At 41.9% G+C, this 15,960-nt stretch overlaps 2 protein-coding genes across 6 annotated transcripts in view; one reads left to right on the forward strand and one right to left on the reverse strand.

Moving 5' to 3' along the window:
• The window catches only part of CIB2 (calcium and integrin binding family member 2), a 43,109-nt gene that overhangs the window by 26,221 nt on the left and 928 nt on the right, over positions 1–15,960 (reverse strand). The window contains exons 1-2 of one of the 5 annotated variants that reach the window (XM_051770436.1): positions 15,569–15,651; positions 2,973–3,007 (exon numbers count right to left, since the gene is read on the reverse strand). The exons of 1 other annotated variant lie outside the window; for it this stretch is intronic. Coding sequence is in view for 1 of the 4 variants with exons in the window: in XM_051770434.1 (XP_051626394.1) it covers positions 2,973–3,007; positions 12,430–12,480 (86 nt within the window). In the remaining 3 variants the exon portion in view is untranslated. Of the gene's footprint in view, positions 1–2,972; positions 3,008–5,216; positions 7,258–12,429; positions 13,148–15,568; positions 15,652–15,960 lie in introns of those variants that run through there. 3 more of the 5 variants (XM_051770434.1, XM_051770435.1, XM_051770440.1) reach the window with 3 other exon arrangements.
• Positions 15,687–15,960, forward strand: part of DNAJA4 (DnaJ heat shock protein family (Hsp40) member A4) — a 62,259-nt gene continuing 61,985 nt past the window's right edge. The window contains exon 1 of the mRNA XM_051770430.1: positions 15,687–15,691. The gene's annotated coding sequence lies outside the window, so the exon portion shown is untranslated. The remainder of the gene's footprint in view (positions 15,692–15,960) is intronic.

Below are 15,960 nucleotides of genomic sequence, written 5' to 3' on the forward strand. Positions count from 1 at the left end.
AGTTATTAAGGAGACAGATGTCCTGCAGGACAAGAGAGTCCTCTTACTGGAATAAAGTGGGACCTGTTCTTACCATTGCCCCAGGTCCTGTGTGCAGTGCAGCCTCAGGTTTTGGATATGGCATACACTAAAAATCACCCCCAAAATAATGTTGTTTAAAAGAACGTTTGCAAATCCAGATAATTTGTTTTTACTGTCTCCAGCGTCCTGGTATCAAACTTCAACCTAAGTTTTACCTCAGTCTGACGTGTCAAGGAAAACTGAAGAATGCATGGGGATGTTTTGTGACAATTCCATGCAGGAATATCTCTTCATTTCAGCCAGTTTTTATCTGCTTGTCAAAGCTGCACATTGCAAACTCATTCTCTACAAGTATTTTTTACCCACTGCAGCCCAGAAAAAGAGAACAAAACTTGCTGACTCTTCATTCCACAGCCAGATTTTGCAATACTGTAAATCCCTGTTTGCCTGCCATGCAATGACATTTTCAAATTTCACTGCTTTAGAATATCTGTTCTTGAAATCTGCAGTGTATTTTCCAAAGTCCATTTTCCATATTTTCTCAGTTGCACATGATGGTTCGAAGTTACAGTTTGAAAATGTTTTCCAGATTATAAAAATAAAAAGTTTGCTTACTCAGATTGAGCAGTTTCCTAATTACAGTTTCAGTGAGGATGTTTGATTCCTTATTTCCTTTCTTTTATCAGCATTTGACAGTTCTGACTCCATTCTCCCCAGCCAATATTCCAGTCTTGTTATAAAAATGGTCACATTTTATGTCACATGCTTTAAATGGGGCCTGTACTGCACATGTTTTATGCTTCTTACTTGTCCACAAATTTTTCTTTAGATGTATTTTAGGTGCACATGTGCCAAAGTAATTCACTTTGCTTTCTGCACTAGAAGTCCATTATTCTTTCAGGTTAATTCCAATATTTCCTTAGATATCATCCCACAAGAGAAAAAGAAATTACTCCTAAGAGCAGGATGACCCAGTATCACAGTTTACAAATCACTTCACCCACAATTCTCAGAACAGATTAGTTATTCAAAGTGACAAAGAGAACCTTAACTTTTGTAATGTGTCAAAATCTTAACTAATAACCATTTCCCCTCACAGGAACACAGTACAAATACAAGTAATTGACTGTTTATAAAGCTTTAACAAATTTGAGTTTAAATAAAATTTGAGAAAAATAAAGCAATTTTTTCAGTTTATCCAATCCAAACAAATCTTCTTCTAAAGTTCTGTGTCAAGGCAGCCCTGTTAAACAGAAGAAAAGTACCTGTTGATTTTTAAGACGTAGAGGGTGGCTAAAGGTCTCTTTTATACAGGAAATTAAACTATTTGGGATTTTTTTTTCTGTCTGGCTATATAATGTATGTATCTGAGAGCTGGTGGCTGCACGGGGACATCTTTTATTCCATATCCAAATGCTGGAACTAATGTTGGCCCAGAAATATCACCAATCACTTCCAACATCTAAACCACACAGCTTCGGTTAGTTTGGACTCACAGCTGTTTCTGTGAACAATTTGTGATGGCAAATTCTGTTCTTGCCAAATCCAGTGTTCTCAAGCAGAACTAACATTGCTGCAGCCTCGCCAGCATAAAATGACCACTCATTTTTACTGAAGCTGCAGGACTTTTTCAGGATACCACAAACACAGCACGGAACTTGTTTATAGCTGTTGATTATGTGCCATTCCTGGAGGTTCAGAGCTGAGGAATGCTTTGCTGAAGAAGTTACATCCCTGCCATGGTCACTCCTTCTTGTAAAGCCTTGGCTCACTTTGAGAGCACCAGAACCTCTGCAGGAGCCAGCCTGCATTAAGCTGAGCTTATCTTTGGGCCAAGCTCCCCCCCACTCCCTGCCCACATGTCCTGACTCAGTCACACCATGGTCCTTCATGAAAATGTTCTCCAGCCACAGGACTGGATTTTAAACTGTAACAACCCTCAGAGGGACCTGGACCAAAGGACATGCCCAGGCAGTGGTGCTGCAATGTCCCTCCTGCACAGGGGTCTCAGGTGCTGTGCACTGCTGAGGAGTGAGAGCATCCCCTCTCCAGCAGTAATGAGGACAGGCTATGCAAGGAATTAGCTGAAATACCACCTCTACTTTTCCAACAAAAAATAAAGCACCCCACTAGTTTTGCCTTGACAGAGCCACTGACCATGAGTGTTCCTGAACTCTACAGCAACACAGCAGAGGCAAGTAACATTTCTCTCAGAGATCATGTCTACTTCTGATCTCAAAACTGTTCCCAATGTTTATGAAAACAAAGTTTCTCATGTCTGAGCAGCTTTTCAAATTTGAGAACCTGAAGCATTATGAGCTCCTAGGTCTAGATACATACCCCAGATTTATTCTCCCCCTCTATTGGGGCAAAAATCCTCAGGAAAAACAGCATGGGTAGTGACAGGACAGGATCTGTGTCATACTTTCCCAGATCCTTAACCTGACTGGTCAGAAGATCAAAGATCCATGGCAAGAAGTCAGCATATACACAGGCAGAAACAGCTTCAGTTTGGCTCAATCCATCCCTACTACAAAAGAAAACCCAAGGCCCTTTTATTGCAAACAGTGATCCCAAGCTGTGTGACTTTCTGTGGGGAAGTTGGCACTAAAACATTCTCAGTGCTCTGCAGTTTAAGCTCCACCAGTTCTTCCCACACCTCAGCCCATACCAGGACCTGCCCTGACTGAAGGATGTGCCCTCAGGGTATAACTGAGCAGAAAAGCAGCAAGTCCTTTCCATGCAAAGCCACAGAAAAGTCTGGGACCTTAAGCTAATCACCATCAGTCTCCTTGTAACAAATACACATTATAAGTGCATCTTAAGTCCCATCCTACACTCATTCATTCATGCAAAATAACTGGCCTTATTTGGTTTCCTCACAAGTCAGATAAAAGGATTTAGTCCCTTCCATGAGATCATGAAGGAGAAGTTTAATACAATTTACTCACCGAAGGATTTCCTTCCGAGTGAAGAACGTGCAATCCTGTTAAAAAACAAGAGGTGTCATTGTACTACAGAAATACTGAAAACAACTGCAAAGAACTCTTTTTCAACCTTTTGGGAGGAGACTCAGATCTGACAGAAAAACATTAAAGATGCCATTTGTGCATGATCTGCTTTTGACTCAGAAAGCAAAATATGCTGTAAAAGAACTGAAATATCCTAAGGACAAGCCTATCAGTAAAAAAAAAAAAATATTGCTAATGGGAAACTCCAGGAGAAAAAAAACAAAACAGCTTGTTGAAATACTTCTCCAGTGTGGAATGACCAGATTGGAAACAAAATTAAATCCAAAAAGTGAGAAATAGGCCAAAAATATTCAATAAGTGGATCTGGAAAACTATAAATAACAGATGAAGAAAAATATCTTCTAACTTGAAGTATTTCTCTACTGGAGACAACTGGTTTAACAATAAAAGTTATGTAGTTATTTATTAGTTATTAAGCCCTTTTGCTAACAATTACTTTGCACTGTGGTCACTTTGGCAAAGGCTCCAAACTCCTGTTGTCAGGAATATGGATAAATGGACAGCCCCTGCTCTGAACAGCAGGAAAACTAATCAGCTCTCCCTGTGCTATCCCAGAATTTGAAATAACTTACTAAAATGTGACACAGAGCTCGCTGACCATGAAAGAAGAGCTTACAAGCATTCACTTGCATTCTAAATGTGGTGGAACTGAATTTACACTGGTTTAATTCACTTTTTGAACATCTGTGTTATCCTAGAAAATTCATACACTTCACCAAAGAACATATAAGCAGTGGAAGAGTTTGCATTTAATGCATTTCTAAATCAGTCACAAAACCAGTTACAATTTCAGGTGCTGTGAAGAGACATAAATAATCAGTCCCATCCCATTAACAGGAATATCCCCTAACCTCCACCATCTTACCTAATACATATTTAAGGGAAATTCTGCCCTGCATCCAAAACTAGGAACACTGTTGGCAATGAAATATTTGATAATCAGTTGACACCATCATTCATAAATGCAGAGAGTATGCAACTTGTTTTAGAGGGAGCTCCTGAGGGTGTATATATAGGGAACAACCACCAAAACATTCTTCCTGATTATCCACCTCTCTCACAGGCCCATGGGAGTTCTCCCCCTTTAATGTGAACACATTTAGAATATATCATCTTTTAAAATCAGCAAGTGACAAAATAAGAGTATCAGACTGGTAACTCAAGAGTACATATAACTAGGTTGACTCTCCTAATCCTGCTCTCCTGTCAACTACTGGAAAAGCATTTCTTTCCCAAGCTGAGAATCATTTGGCCAAACACCTGCTTCTTCCAAGGAGGGGAAAAGCAAGTGGTGCAGCAGCTGAGGCAGTTAAACAGCCTGTCTCGGGTGTCCGGGGGTGCTATCAGCCCTGCTGGTATCAATTATTGAGTTTGCCTGCTCTCCTCCATCTAAAGTGGCAGGAGCAGCAGCTCTTCCTTCACGGATTGTGTAGCAGAATCCTGTTACCAGGCACAGGAGGAAGCACCTTGTGAGTGCTGACACTGATGGCACATTGTCTGGAACAGCACTAAGTGAGATCTGAGCCTGCTCGTTAAATCCTCCTTAATTCCAGCACAATCAACAGTCAAACTGTCACTTAAGGATGATTCATTTACTAAGAAAAGGCAGGTGTAATCTCACAAATAATTGCAATGCCCTCAGCAGCAATCATCCTGTAATTAGAGAGGCTGGAGGAAACAGCAGCCACTGTTACTTAACTAGCAAGCTGAAAGGGAGGGATATGCAAATGAAGACAAAGATTAAAAAGAAAAGTTACCCTTTACCTTGCAGAAATCATGCAAAAATGCTACTGGAAGACTTAAGAGGTCAGATCATAAACCAGTGTTGCTGACAGTGCACATATTTTATAAGCTGAGTTGCCTCTTGTCATTGACAACAAACACTACTTTTTAGTCAAGCAAAATTTTTACTAATATAAACTAAAACCCACTCACACTGAAAACCTTTATAGCAAAAGGTTTATTTATTGCAACCATCTGCCTGACCACTGTTACTGACAGCAACATTCCAACTATTATGCCTGCCAATCACATGGAATTGGCAGGGATGAGGGGTGCCAAGAAAACCTCCCAGCGGCTTCCCAGACCACTTGCAGGGTGTTCAGGGTCAGAGCACCACAAATGAACTGCCCTGTACTTCTGATCCCTTTGGAAATGATTTACCACCCAGAGGCCTGGCTGGCATCAGGGGGCAAAGGGAAAAGCCACGGCTCCAAGTGATTCCCGACGGGCAGGTCCAGCCATCCATCTGGCTTCTCCCACTTCCTCAGGTCTGCCTTTTCCTCACGCAGACTTTCAGGGGTGAGTAGAACAACTGCGTCAGAGAAGCCTGAAGGGAGGAACTAACGTGTTTGTATTACCCCAGCAGTGATGGATGCATTTCCAGCTCAGATCGTTTCCTTTCAGATCCTTAGAATTGGCAGTGCTGGTACAAGAGAGGAAGGTGAAACAAATATCTATTGATACAAGGAAGGGGTACAAGACTGACTTTTTTTTCCTTTTTTTTTTTTTTGGAAGCACAGCCCTAAGTTGGATTAAAACCATGATGGAGCAAAGGTCTAAATAACATAATTACATTTCATAGTTGCTGGAACTAAAGCAATTTAATTCCAATTTAATTAAAGACTTTTGGCCAAAGAAACACGGAGGTGAATCATCCAATTTTCTCCTGGCTACTTCATTCATACAGAAAACACACAATGATGGACAATAAATAGTTAACATGTTCAATTCACTCTCTCATAAGGAAAGGTGAGGTGGGTCCTAGAAAGCATTTGTCATTTATGCATGGGATAACTTTGGCTGGAAGGAAGATCAAAGCTACCATGGAACACATTTGCTATTTTGTGGACTGTATTTGAGTTTATTATGAAGACAAAAAGCACCCTGTCTGTTCTGTTTGGACACTTCAGCCACTGGGAGTCCCGCTAGAAAAGAATAAACTAAATACTGAACAAAAAAACATTACCAGAGTTTTCATAATTCTTATCAATTCAACATTTCTGGCAAGAATTGATCCCGAGAATCATTGCTTTTATTTCTAGTGCTATCCAGTGGCCTGACAGAGCCCTGCTAACAGCAGGCCCCTTGGGGGTTTTAGCTTGTTTAGAACAGAGGCTTTGCCAGATAGGTCACTACTGCAGCCCCTGAGAACAAACGTGCTCCTTTTCCAAGAGCAACGGCCCCACTCGGGCCCTAAATAATCAAGGGAATTGGAAGGCTGACATGGGATCACTGCTGCTTTCTTGGAGGTAAAATACCACTTAAACAAATCTGCAATTATCCACTTACCATCTTATGTCTAGCAAAGACAATAAAATCAAGCAAACGGAACGTTTCCCATTGATTTCTGGGAGATCATTCACTTGTCTGATGGGACTTGATGCTCAAATTCAGCATTTGGGTGGCTTAAATGCTTCTCAAAATACTTTGCAGAGAGCAGAGGCAGATGGCTGGTGCATTTAGGTTCCAGAGGTAGCTCTGCTCATTGGCTCATGGCATTGGGACTTTCTGCAACATTGCTTGTAGGGAAGGGTTAATAGTCTCTGCTCTTACAAATGAGTTTATACAACAGCAGAATGCACATGCTGTTAGTCTCATTCTTTTATTTCCTATGTCAGATGAAGGCAGGTTTAGGACAGAACAGACTGAAATAGGTGGCCTACTACCTTTTCCACCAGTCTGTAAAATTTTACTGCAAATTCCTAGGTCAGCTCTGCTTTATATCGAGTTCTACAGTGATTGAACAAAAAACACTGAGAGAGAGAGAACTGTGCTGATACTGAACTTTCTGCCAAGTGTCCACACACAGCACAACATGAGGAATGGCTCCAGGATCAGCTGTCCTGTGGGAGAGAATGCCAGTTCCTGAGGGCAGCTCGTGAATGGCAGCAGAGTGCAGTGAATGGAAGGGTTTCAGCCCTTCAAAAGCACAAAGCACAGCTCTGAAATCAAACTGATCCCACAGGTACGTGCACCACACTCCTCTCCAGAAGGAAAACTGGAGAAATGAACAACAGAAGGAAAGAACAGAAATGCTCAAACGTGCAAAGCTGCTGGGAAACAGTTCTTACAGCCACTGAATTTATTTCTCCTCTAAGACAATGCATATATATTCTGCCTCTTGTATGTACAGTTTCATAAGGGCAGGTTTACTCTGATCCTGCAACAGCTTCACTGGAAAGTTTTATAAATAAGGAAATAATATAAATCAGTCAAAAAATCACTCCAAATTAAAAAAAAAAAAAACCAAAACAGCCTCAGACAAAAGCCAGGAAATTACAGATAATGGAAACCAGTGGCTAACAGGACAGAGGAGATCCATAGAGCTGAGGGAGCAGCTCTTAAGAAATGCTAAGTAGTGAATGCTGCAGCATTTTAAAAGGTAATATTTCAAGCAAATTATTTCAGAGGCTTCGTTTTTAAAATCACCAATGGTGCTCTGTTCTGTGCCAAAGCACACAATGTGTGTAAGATCATTTGATCAAAACACCATTAGAACATTATCTCCTGAAGCAATCCAAAAATCTGGTACTGGAGAGAAGCAAATGAACTTCCAGATGAGACCCATCATTAACCTCACTCTGGAAATGTTTTACAAAGGCAGTATTTCTGTTCTATGTGCCATACAACTAAGACTGGTATGGAGTTGGGCAAGACTTAGTCAGCAAGATATTTATGTATTTTCATCCCTGTGAGTGTATGAAGAGTTAACAGAATCAGTGAGTTAAAAATGCTGTTTGCATTGACACACAGCTCATCTTTACTTGTCATCATACTTATCTTACAACCACAGCCAAAACAACCAAAACACCCCCTGAGTTTCAGGAGGGAAAAGCTGCAGCTTTAAGAACCAATTTATATATTCATACTGCAACATGGGAGCAAAAACAGTCAGACACTGGCCAGGACTGGGAAGAAGCAACTGCCAACAAATGTAATTTTGCTCAATCTGTATAAGCACCAAATGGTAACATGAAACCAGAATCTGACTAAAGGATAACCTCACGAAAACCTCGTGCCATTATTATGCTGCTTACATTTGCACAGGAACAGCAGTACTGTATCAAATGGAAAATACTTTTTACTCAAGATCTTGGAGAACCTGTGATGAATTTTCCAAGACCCTGATCAAATCAAGCATGGTTTTTAAATCAAAACATAGCTCGATGACCTACTTTCACTTTACACATGGCATTTCTTGACAGATCATAACATAACTTGTTTCATCTGGTTTTGCAGAATTCCCAGGAAATATAGTGGAACTCCACTTTGACTTCAATTTTGATAAAAGGATAAAAGTTAGCTCTGTAATAGATAAATTCTTGTGTAAAAGGAGCAAGTAATTATTTCATAGTACTATATTTTATGGCAATATTGCCTTGAAGACTGCCAGGGTACATTAGTCTGTTTTGAGGCTGGATTAAATAATGCAGAGTAAATAATACCATTAATGAACAAAGTATAAATGGCTTGCAGTAAAACCAGCAATATGCCCTATACTATCTAGGTTCTGTTAGGACAAAAAAAAAAAAAAAAAAGGAAGAAGCAAATTTGTATCAAATTCAGCTCAGTTACTGAAGTAACCCCAGAACAGGGGATGAGGTTGACTGAACAGTGCAGGAGTTCATCCACAGCCCAAGCACAGTTTCTCTGCCTTTCCTACTCAGTGCAGCTGTTCCTCAGTGAGGAATGCAGGGCACCAAGGCAAAAGAAGTGCCCCTGATGTTGCTTTATTGCACACCTGTATTTTCTACTGCTTCAAGCACACAGCATCACTCAAAAAGCCCTAAAATCCCCCATCATTTTCTTTTCTCAAAGAGACTTGACCTCCAAAATCTGTAGGCAGCTTTTAAAATGTTTTTAAAATGTTCTTTTATTGCAATGAAATGCATCTTTCTTGTCTGTCAATACTTACCTTTTCCCTAACCAGACCCTGGTTAGATTTTGCATTTTGTGTATTAAAAAAAAACCAAACCAAACCAAACCCAAAACCAAAATAAACAAACAAACAAAAAAACCCCCCACCAAAACAAAACAACACCCCCCCCAACATTAACAACCAACCCCCCCCCAAAAAAAACCCCAAAAAACACAACCAGAAACTCAGAGCAGCCAAGTACTTTAAGGGCATAAGAATCAGAAATGTCCAGTAGAATTCATTTTCTTATAGGGCCAGGTTTTTAAATGAGGTGAATCTCCATGAGGAAACCAGTGCCAGCAAAAGCCTCACTTCCAAAACATTTCACTAATCTTATGAAAATTTAAAGATCTGCCAACTAGAACACTATTTTAATAACAAGTGATAGGATCTTAATAGCAGGTGATATGACAAGGTGTTAGGAGATTTACAGCTTTCCAGTCTTTCTTTGATCTGCCTCTACCTCTTTTCAATTAAAAAAAAAAAAGGTTCAATATTATAAAGTCCTATTACATGTCTCTTTTACAAACAGTTTCAACTGGTTACCCATCACCAGTCTTACTGAAGAGCACTCAAAAGACTTGTCCATTAAAAACACTGAGGTCATCCTGTGAGTGACCAGATTTCATTTAAATGTAAAGGTTCTGCTAAAAAGTGGCTCTACAATATGAGAGTTTACATGTAAAAAAAAAATGTATAATCAGGCATTTCACAAAGTTTTAGATAAATCTAATAAGGCTATTTTATTTCATTAATATCATATTCATGATCTGAGATTTATGTATGCTTGCTCTTCAAGCAGGTGATTTTTCTGCAGCCTCATCTTTACTCCCTAAAGCCAAAGTCACTTATACATGATTTTACCAAACTTTAAGCACATGAACTTCTCACTTTTCCATCTCACAGTGTCTCCTCCAGAACAAGCACATAAAACATACTGAATTTTTAAAAAATTATAAAAATTTCCCTACTCAAGTAGTATTTAGGTGCTATGAGCTCAAATCAATTTGTACTAAAAAAAGGCAGAAGCTACAACCAGACAAGGCAGTGTCCAGAAATATGTTTAAATAAAGAAATTATAAAGTCTAACCATGAGTTGAGTGAGGTTTTGAACAGTCTTCCAATAGGAACTGTAGGGAACTAAAAGAAAACCCAGACCATATTTTATATAAAGGATTAAGCTGATTCTTTTGTTTCTGCCATACTGAGGTATGAACACTGTACCCCGGGGTATTATTGCAAGGAGTACAGTACTAACTCAGAGACACACAAATTCACAAGAAATTGCCTAGTTCTCCTTTGAGGAAAAAAAAAAAGATGAATCAATGGTCCATTTAAAAAGCAATCCCTTCCTGTACACTGGGGGACAGATGTGCACACCAGACTGTTGCAGAGGGGCCCGTGGTACACAGTGTTTTACTCTGGTCCAGTGTTCAGAGGCCCTGGTAACTCAGCTGCTGGCTCAAGGCATGAAAACCTGCATTTAAAAAAATTATAGAACCATTGCCTCCTTCTCCCCTTTTCTGTTCTGAAGGAATTCCCCAAATGGGAACAGGGCAAACTCTGAGTCCAGCAGTTCCATTTGTGTGACACCAACTGCCCTCTCCCCCAGGATGCAGTGGAGGGACAGGAGCTCTCTGTGGGGGGGGCTACAGAAGTCAGACCAGGATCTCTGGGTCTAAAAGATACAAGAGTGATGCAAAACTAATGGATCAGAGCAAATCACCACCAAAATTAGGTCTTTATCTGATTCTTCACAGCACGAGGCAAAGGTTCCTTCCTGACAAATCCTGCAGGTCAGTGATTGTCCTGAAACTCGTTATTTTATGGCACTTACCCCACATAACAAGTGCTGTTACTAGTCAAAAATTATCTAGCACTACACTAATGAACTAAAGTCTGCCTGTAACAGAGAAATCCCAAAGGTGACTCAATCCACCCGGCCCAACTCCTGCCAGGCTTCGAGATCAATTACCCGGCATTAGGAAAGGCAGGGGCTGCAAAAGCCATTAGAGAGAGGCAATTTCTGCATGAAGAGCAGTGAATTAGGGATGACATTTCAGCTCTTGCATTTGCCAGTTTATGTCAAGAAGATAACATTAATTCCATTTGGATTTTGTTTTGTTTGGCTGCAGTTGTGCTCTGTTCTGTGTTCACTTGCATTGCTAGCAGGATGACAGACGCTTTACAGATCTTTGATTTCCCTCTTGCCTCTCCAGCAGGGAGGTGGAAAAGCCTATTTGGATCTATTTGGACTACTAAGACCATTAACTTAGACTAATATATTACAGTGACAGACTGCTGGTGAGGATGAGATGTGTGACAAAGTGGAAATTAAAGAAGGGCCATTTGCACGTTTCCTGCAATGACAAGAAAAAGGTGAGGTATTTATAAAAGCATTTAATTTATGCCTTATTTTCAACATGGGATAATGGTTCAAAGCATTTGAGCATCCACCCCTAGCCTGACTCTGTGGATAAACATTTACACCTGTGAAAAGTCCATGTTAGCAGGAACTTGAGATAAAATTAGTAACTAAAATAATAGTTTCCACTTCAAGGGCTTGAATCAAAGATCCCAACGGTAAATCGTTATTATGACTGGACCTGCCCCTTGGTTATCATAAGATAAACTGAATCTTGACTTCCTGCACTATTAATTCTATGTTTGTCACTTTATGTAGAAGAACAGAGCCCTGTCTGCATCTCTTAGTAAGGAGTCAGCTGTGCACAACAGCCTCCTTCTTCAGCACACTTCTACTCCATGCAGCACCTCACTGGATTGTCAGAAACTTGTTCAAGATGCTCATTGTGCAGAGAGCTGCCTGCAATCCATTTCAGGAAGATTTGCAGTGTGCTGAAACATGACTGGAAAGTGGGAATTATTTTTTACCCTATTAAAAAAAAAATCAGTTAAATGCAACCTGAGTAAATAGAGAAGTACCGAGTTATCCCTGATATAAAATGCAACACCACTTCTGTTCAGGCAAGAAACTGCCATCCAGGAGTGGATGCAAGCATAACAATCCCTGTTCTGGACTTACATTAGGCATATTTCTATGACTTATCCTTAGGAGAAGTGAATTTAGACAAGACCTCCTTTTTTTCCCTTTCCCCTCTATTGTCAGCAAAGGCATCGGGGAGAGAAAGAGAGGTTACTGCTACACTTTGTCAAGCTCATCACAGTCTTTATCCTGCTTCCTAGTCCAGGCATTGAGGATGTGACTTTTCCTGGTATACAGAGAGGGAATTATACTATGTATATTTAACAACCCAGCCTTTGAATACCGTTACAGTTGCTGGAAGGAATAGTAGAATGTGTGCATGCAGGTTACAAAGGAAGTTTTCAATTATATTAGAAAAAGAAAAACCATTCCTCAAACCAAACAAAAACCCGAATCAGAAACATATGAAGATTACTCCTTCCCATCTCCTGATGCAAACCGAGATATCTTACCTGGTAGGCATCTAGCTGTTCATCAGTAAATATCGTTTGCTTATTACCCATCTTAAATGAGGAATTCTTCCTCTCTGCAAATGCATCCCATTAGGAGCAGCTGGATTCCTCTGTATTGTAGGCATTTAGAGCACGTATACTCCGAGAGAGCGCCGAAAAAATCCCAGAGCCTGCATTGAACTGGCTGTGCCCGTCCCCGACCGGCGAGGAAGGACGCGGCCCCGGGAAATCTTTGCAGAGGCTTGACTGGAGCGCGCCAGGAGGGAAGAGCGTGTGAAATCACGGGCAGGTGCCGTCCAGAGCCAGCGATGCCACACTCCCCTTTTCCAGGTGCTTTTCTGAGAGGCACACGGAGCTTTTATAAGCCCAGAGCCGAGCGGGCGGTGCTGGCGGAGAGCAGCTCCCTGGTGCCTCGGGGCTCACTCCGGGGTTCCAGGACGCTCTTCCCGGCACCTCCAGGTTTGGGAGCAGCTCTGCGTCAGCCGGTGGCGCTCGGCAGCGCAGTCGTGCTGCACAGCCAGCCACGGAGCGAACCTGGGCAGCGGGAAAGGCCCCGGCGGGGCACAGCTCCTGCGGCCGCCCTGCCCCAGAGCCCGGGAGAGCTGCCAAAGGCGCTCAGGGCTGCGGGGAGGCTCGCGGTGCCCGGAGCATCCCCGCACATCACCGGCTGCCACGGTCAATGCCCGCGTCTGCACCGCCAAACTCCCGGGGACAGTCAGTGCGAGCACTCCTTCTCACAGTAAAAAAAAAAAATAATAATAAAAAAAATAAAAATCATCAAGATTAAAGCAGTTTAACAGACGCTAATCCGAGTCCTTAGGCTGAAGCAAGCACAGCCGGGAAGGAAAAAATACTACCGCAGCCTAAAGCACAAGCACGAAGTGCCAGCAGAGGGCTCCCGGGATGGTGTTTTAGTTCACCACAACACTATTTCCGTGAAAATTAAAAAAAAATAAAGAGCATCTCTGAGAAGCAGCCAGACAAAATGAATAAACTCGAACAAAATTGTATTATCTGACATCTGCAGAAGGGTAAGCTCCTACAGCAACAGCAGGAGGAAGGCTGAGTGAGAAAGGATGGCAACAAGGAAGAAAGACCTGCTGTAAGTTCACTTTCCATTCATGCAAAAAGGAACGGGAGAGGGTAAAACTAAAGTCTTTATTTACAGCTCTGCCGATGGTCATTATTTCCTCGTCGAGGAAGGTTAGCAAGGTTAATAAAACCACTCCCAAGACTTGCCTTGTCCTTTTCCCTACAGCTTCTAATGATCCTGACCTGATAACCTGATAATTGGGTAATAGTTCACTTTACCTTGGCATATAACGACAAAGAACAAACATTTAACAGTAATACCAAAAGCAAATATATCGTATACATAGTAAAAATATCCTATGGAGTGTGTTGGATGTGTAGTAAAAACATTCTACAAACTGCTTAACCACAGCCCGTTCTAAGAGAGGGCTTATTCAAATTATAACATTTGGAATGCAGGTTTGAGTAGCTGCAAACCAGCACTGCCCTGAGCTACAGAACCACAGTGTATTACCATGTATACAAAATAAACGGCTTGGGATGAGATTGTGTGCAACAAGGCTTATCAGGGATAAACAAACATCAGAATTGTAACAGTCAAAGAAATGGATTCTACCAGTGACAGTTTGATGCTACTGCAGTGGATAAAAAAGTTGCTTTTCCAACACATGATGGATGGGAGGATGCTCAGACCCCATAAATGTGTCTGGAAGTGCTTTCCTGTAAGAGAAGGCTTCCTGGGCCGGAGCCCTGCCTGAGAAAAGAATAAACAGCTTGAGAAAGAGGCATAACTCATGTCCCTCAAACTGGTGCAAGTGCCAACTGTCCCATTAAACTGCATTTGCTCTGATGAGCAGGAACTCTTTAGGAGAGTTTTTAATGCTAAAGAAAACAAACAAAAGAAAAGCTTGTGTGAAAATTTGTTTGGTTTATGATCTTACCTGTCTAGCTTAAAAAAATTCACTGTGTTAGAAGACGGAGGTTTCTGACTGCATTTCATTAAGCCTAATTTATCCATAATAAGTAAAAATGACCCTTTTTTTAAGGTGCTTTGCACAAGACAATGTCTTGCCTCAGGGACAAAATAATAAAAAAATAAATAGTGGTTTCCTAAACAGACTAAATTTAATGGAATGAATTTCCTCATAGGGAGTCTAATATAGTGATCACTAGGAAAGACTGTACTGATATCTCTACACAGGCATAATTTTTCTAAGCAAAATAAATACTGATGGGTTTATTACCGTGTTGTTCAGCCCTTCTCAGGACAGATCCAAACCAGACTCTGTCAATGGCTTATTACTGCAACCTTATTACAGTGACACCCACGAGACACAGATCAATAGGTCTCAAAAATATGTGTGAAAAATTTCTCCCCTCAATTTACAAAGTGCAACCCCAGAACAGAAATGCAGATACAGTTAGAAATACAAGAACACAAGATGAATGTACTGATCAGCTGTGGAAAAGAAAGACAGCACAACAGAAGAGCCAATATTTGCAAAGTATACTCAAACTTTGAAACCAAGAAACAATATTTCACATAAATATTTAGGACAGGTATCTGCAAGGCCAATTTGGATTTTAAAGACTAAAAGTGAAAATCAGCAGTAGTTACCAGAAGAAAATCAGTATCAAGAGAACTCTGCACACTTGCCCTACAGACATCAGAGTGGCAATTCTCAAATCAAAGCACTGTCAAAACCAAGATAAAACATCAACAGAGGAAAAGGTGTGAGTACCTCTGGTGTCCTGTGATGAAAAAAAAAAGGGGGGGCAAGTAACACCCAGAAAATGGAGGCTACAAATCTTGTCTATTGTCAAATATCAGTTCTGAGATGTGGATCAGTTCTGGGATGTGGAGCAGCCTCGGTGCTGGGGAGGGGGCACTGCAGCCCCGGCCCCCCACAGCCCCTCCTGGAACCGCCTTCGGATAACGAGACAAGTGCCTCAGAAAGGAAGGCAAATACCAACCTCGAAGTGCCCCGATTTCAACAACTTTGGGGCTTAATACTTTAAAGTGCCTGGGTTTTGTTTTTCATCTGCTGCCACAAAACTCTGACACTCTTCTTTCTTAGCAACAACAGCTATTTTCCCAGTAAACTACCTGATTCTAGAAGCTGAGATTTTATAAAGGCTTCAGAAATGGAAAACCGGTTCTGTTTGTCGATGCCACAGCGGTGCCTCCTCAGACACCGCCACGGGGCTCCCGCGGCCTCCGGCGGCACCGGCACCGCCCGCACGGCCGGGTTGCGGGTGAGCCCCGCGGGAGGGGGCTCGGACCGCCCGGGGCAGCGCCGGCAGCAGCTGAGGGCCCGCGGGCGGCAGCGAAGGAACCGAGGGCAGGAGCTGAGGGCCCGCGGGGGGCAGCGGATCAGCCTCGGGCGAGGGCTGAGGGCCCGAGGGCAGGAGCGAAGGAACCGAGGGCAGGAGCGGCTCAGCCCCGGGCGAGGGCTGAGGGCCCGCGGTCGGGAGCGGCTCAGCGGCTCAGCGCTGCGG

This window comes from Manacus candei, unplaced genomic scaffold (genome assembly GCF_025592945.1).
Source record: "Manacus candei isolate 608988 ecotype Guabito, Panama unplaced genomic scaffold, ASM2559294v1 h1tg000119l, whole genome shotgun sequence".
In the NCBI taxonomy this organism is placed as follows: domain Eukaryota; kingdom Metazoa; phylum Chordata; class Aves; order Passeriformes; family Pipridae; genus Manacus; species Manacus candei.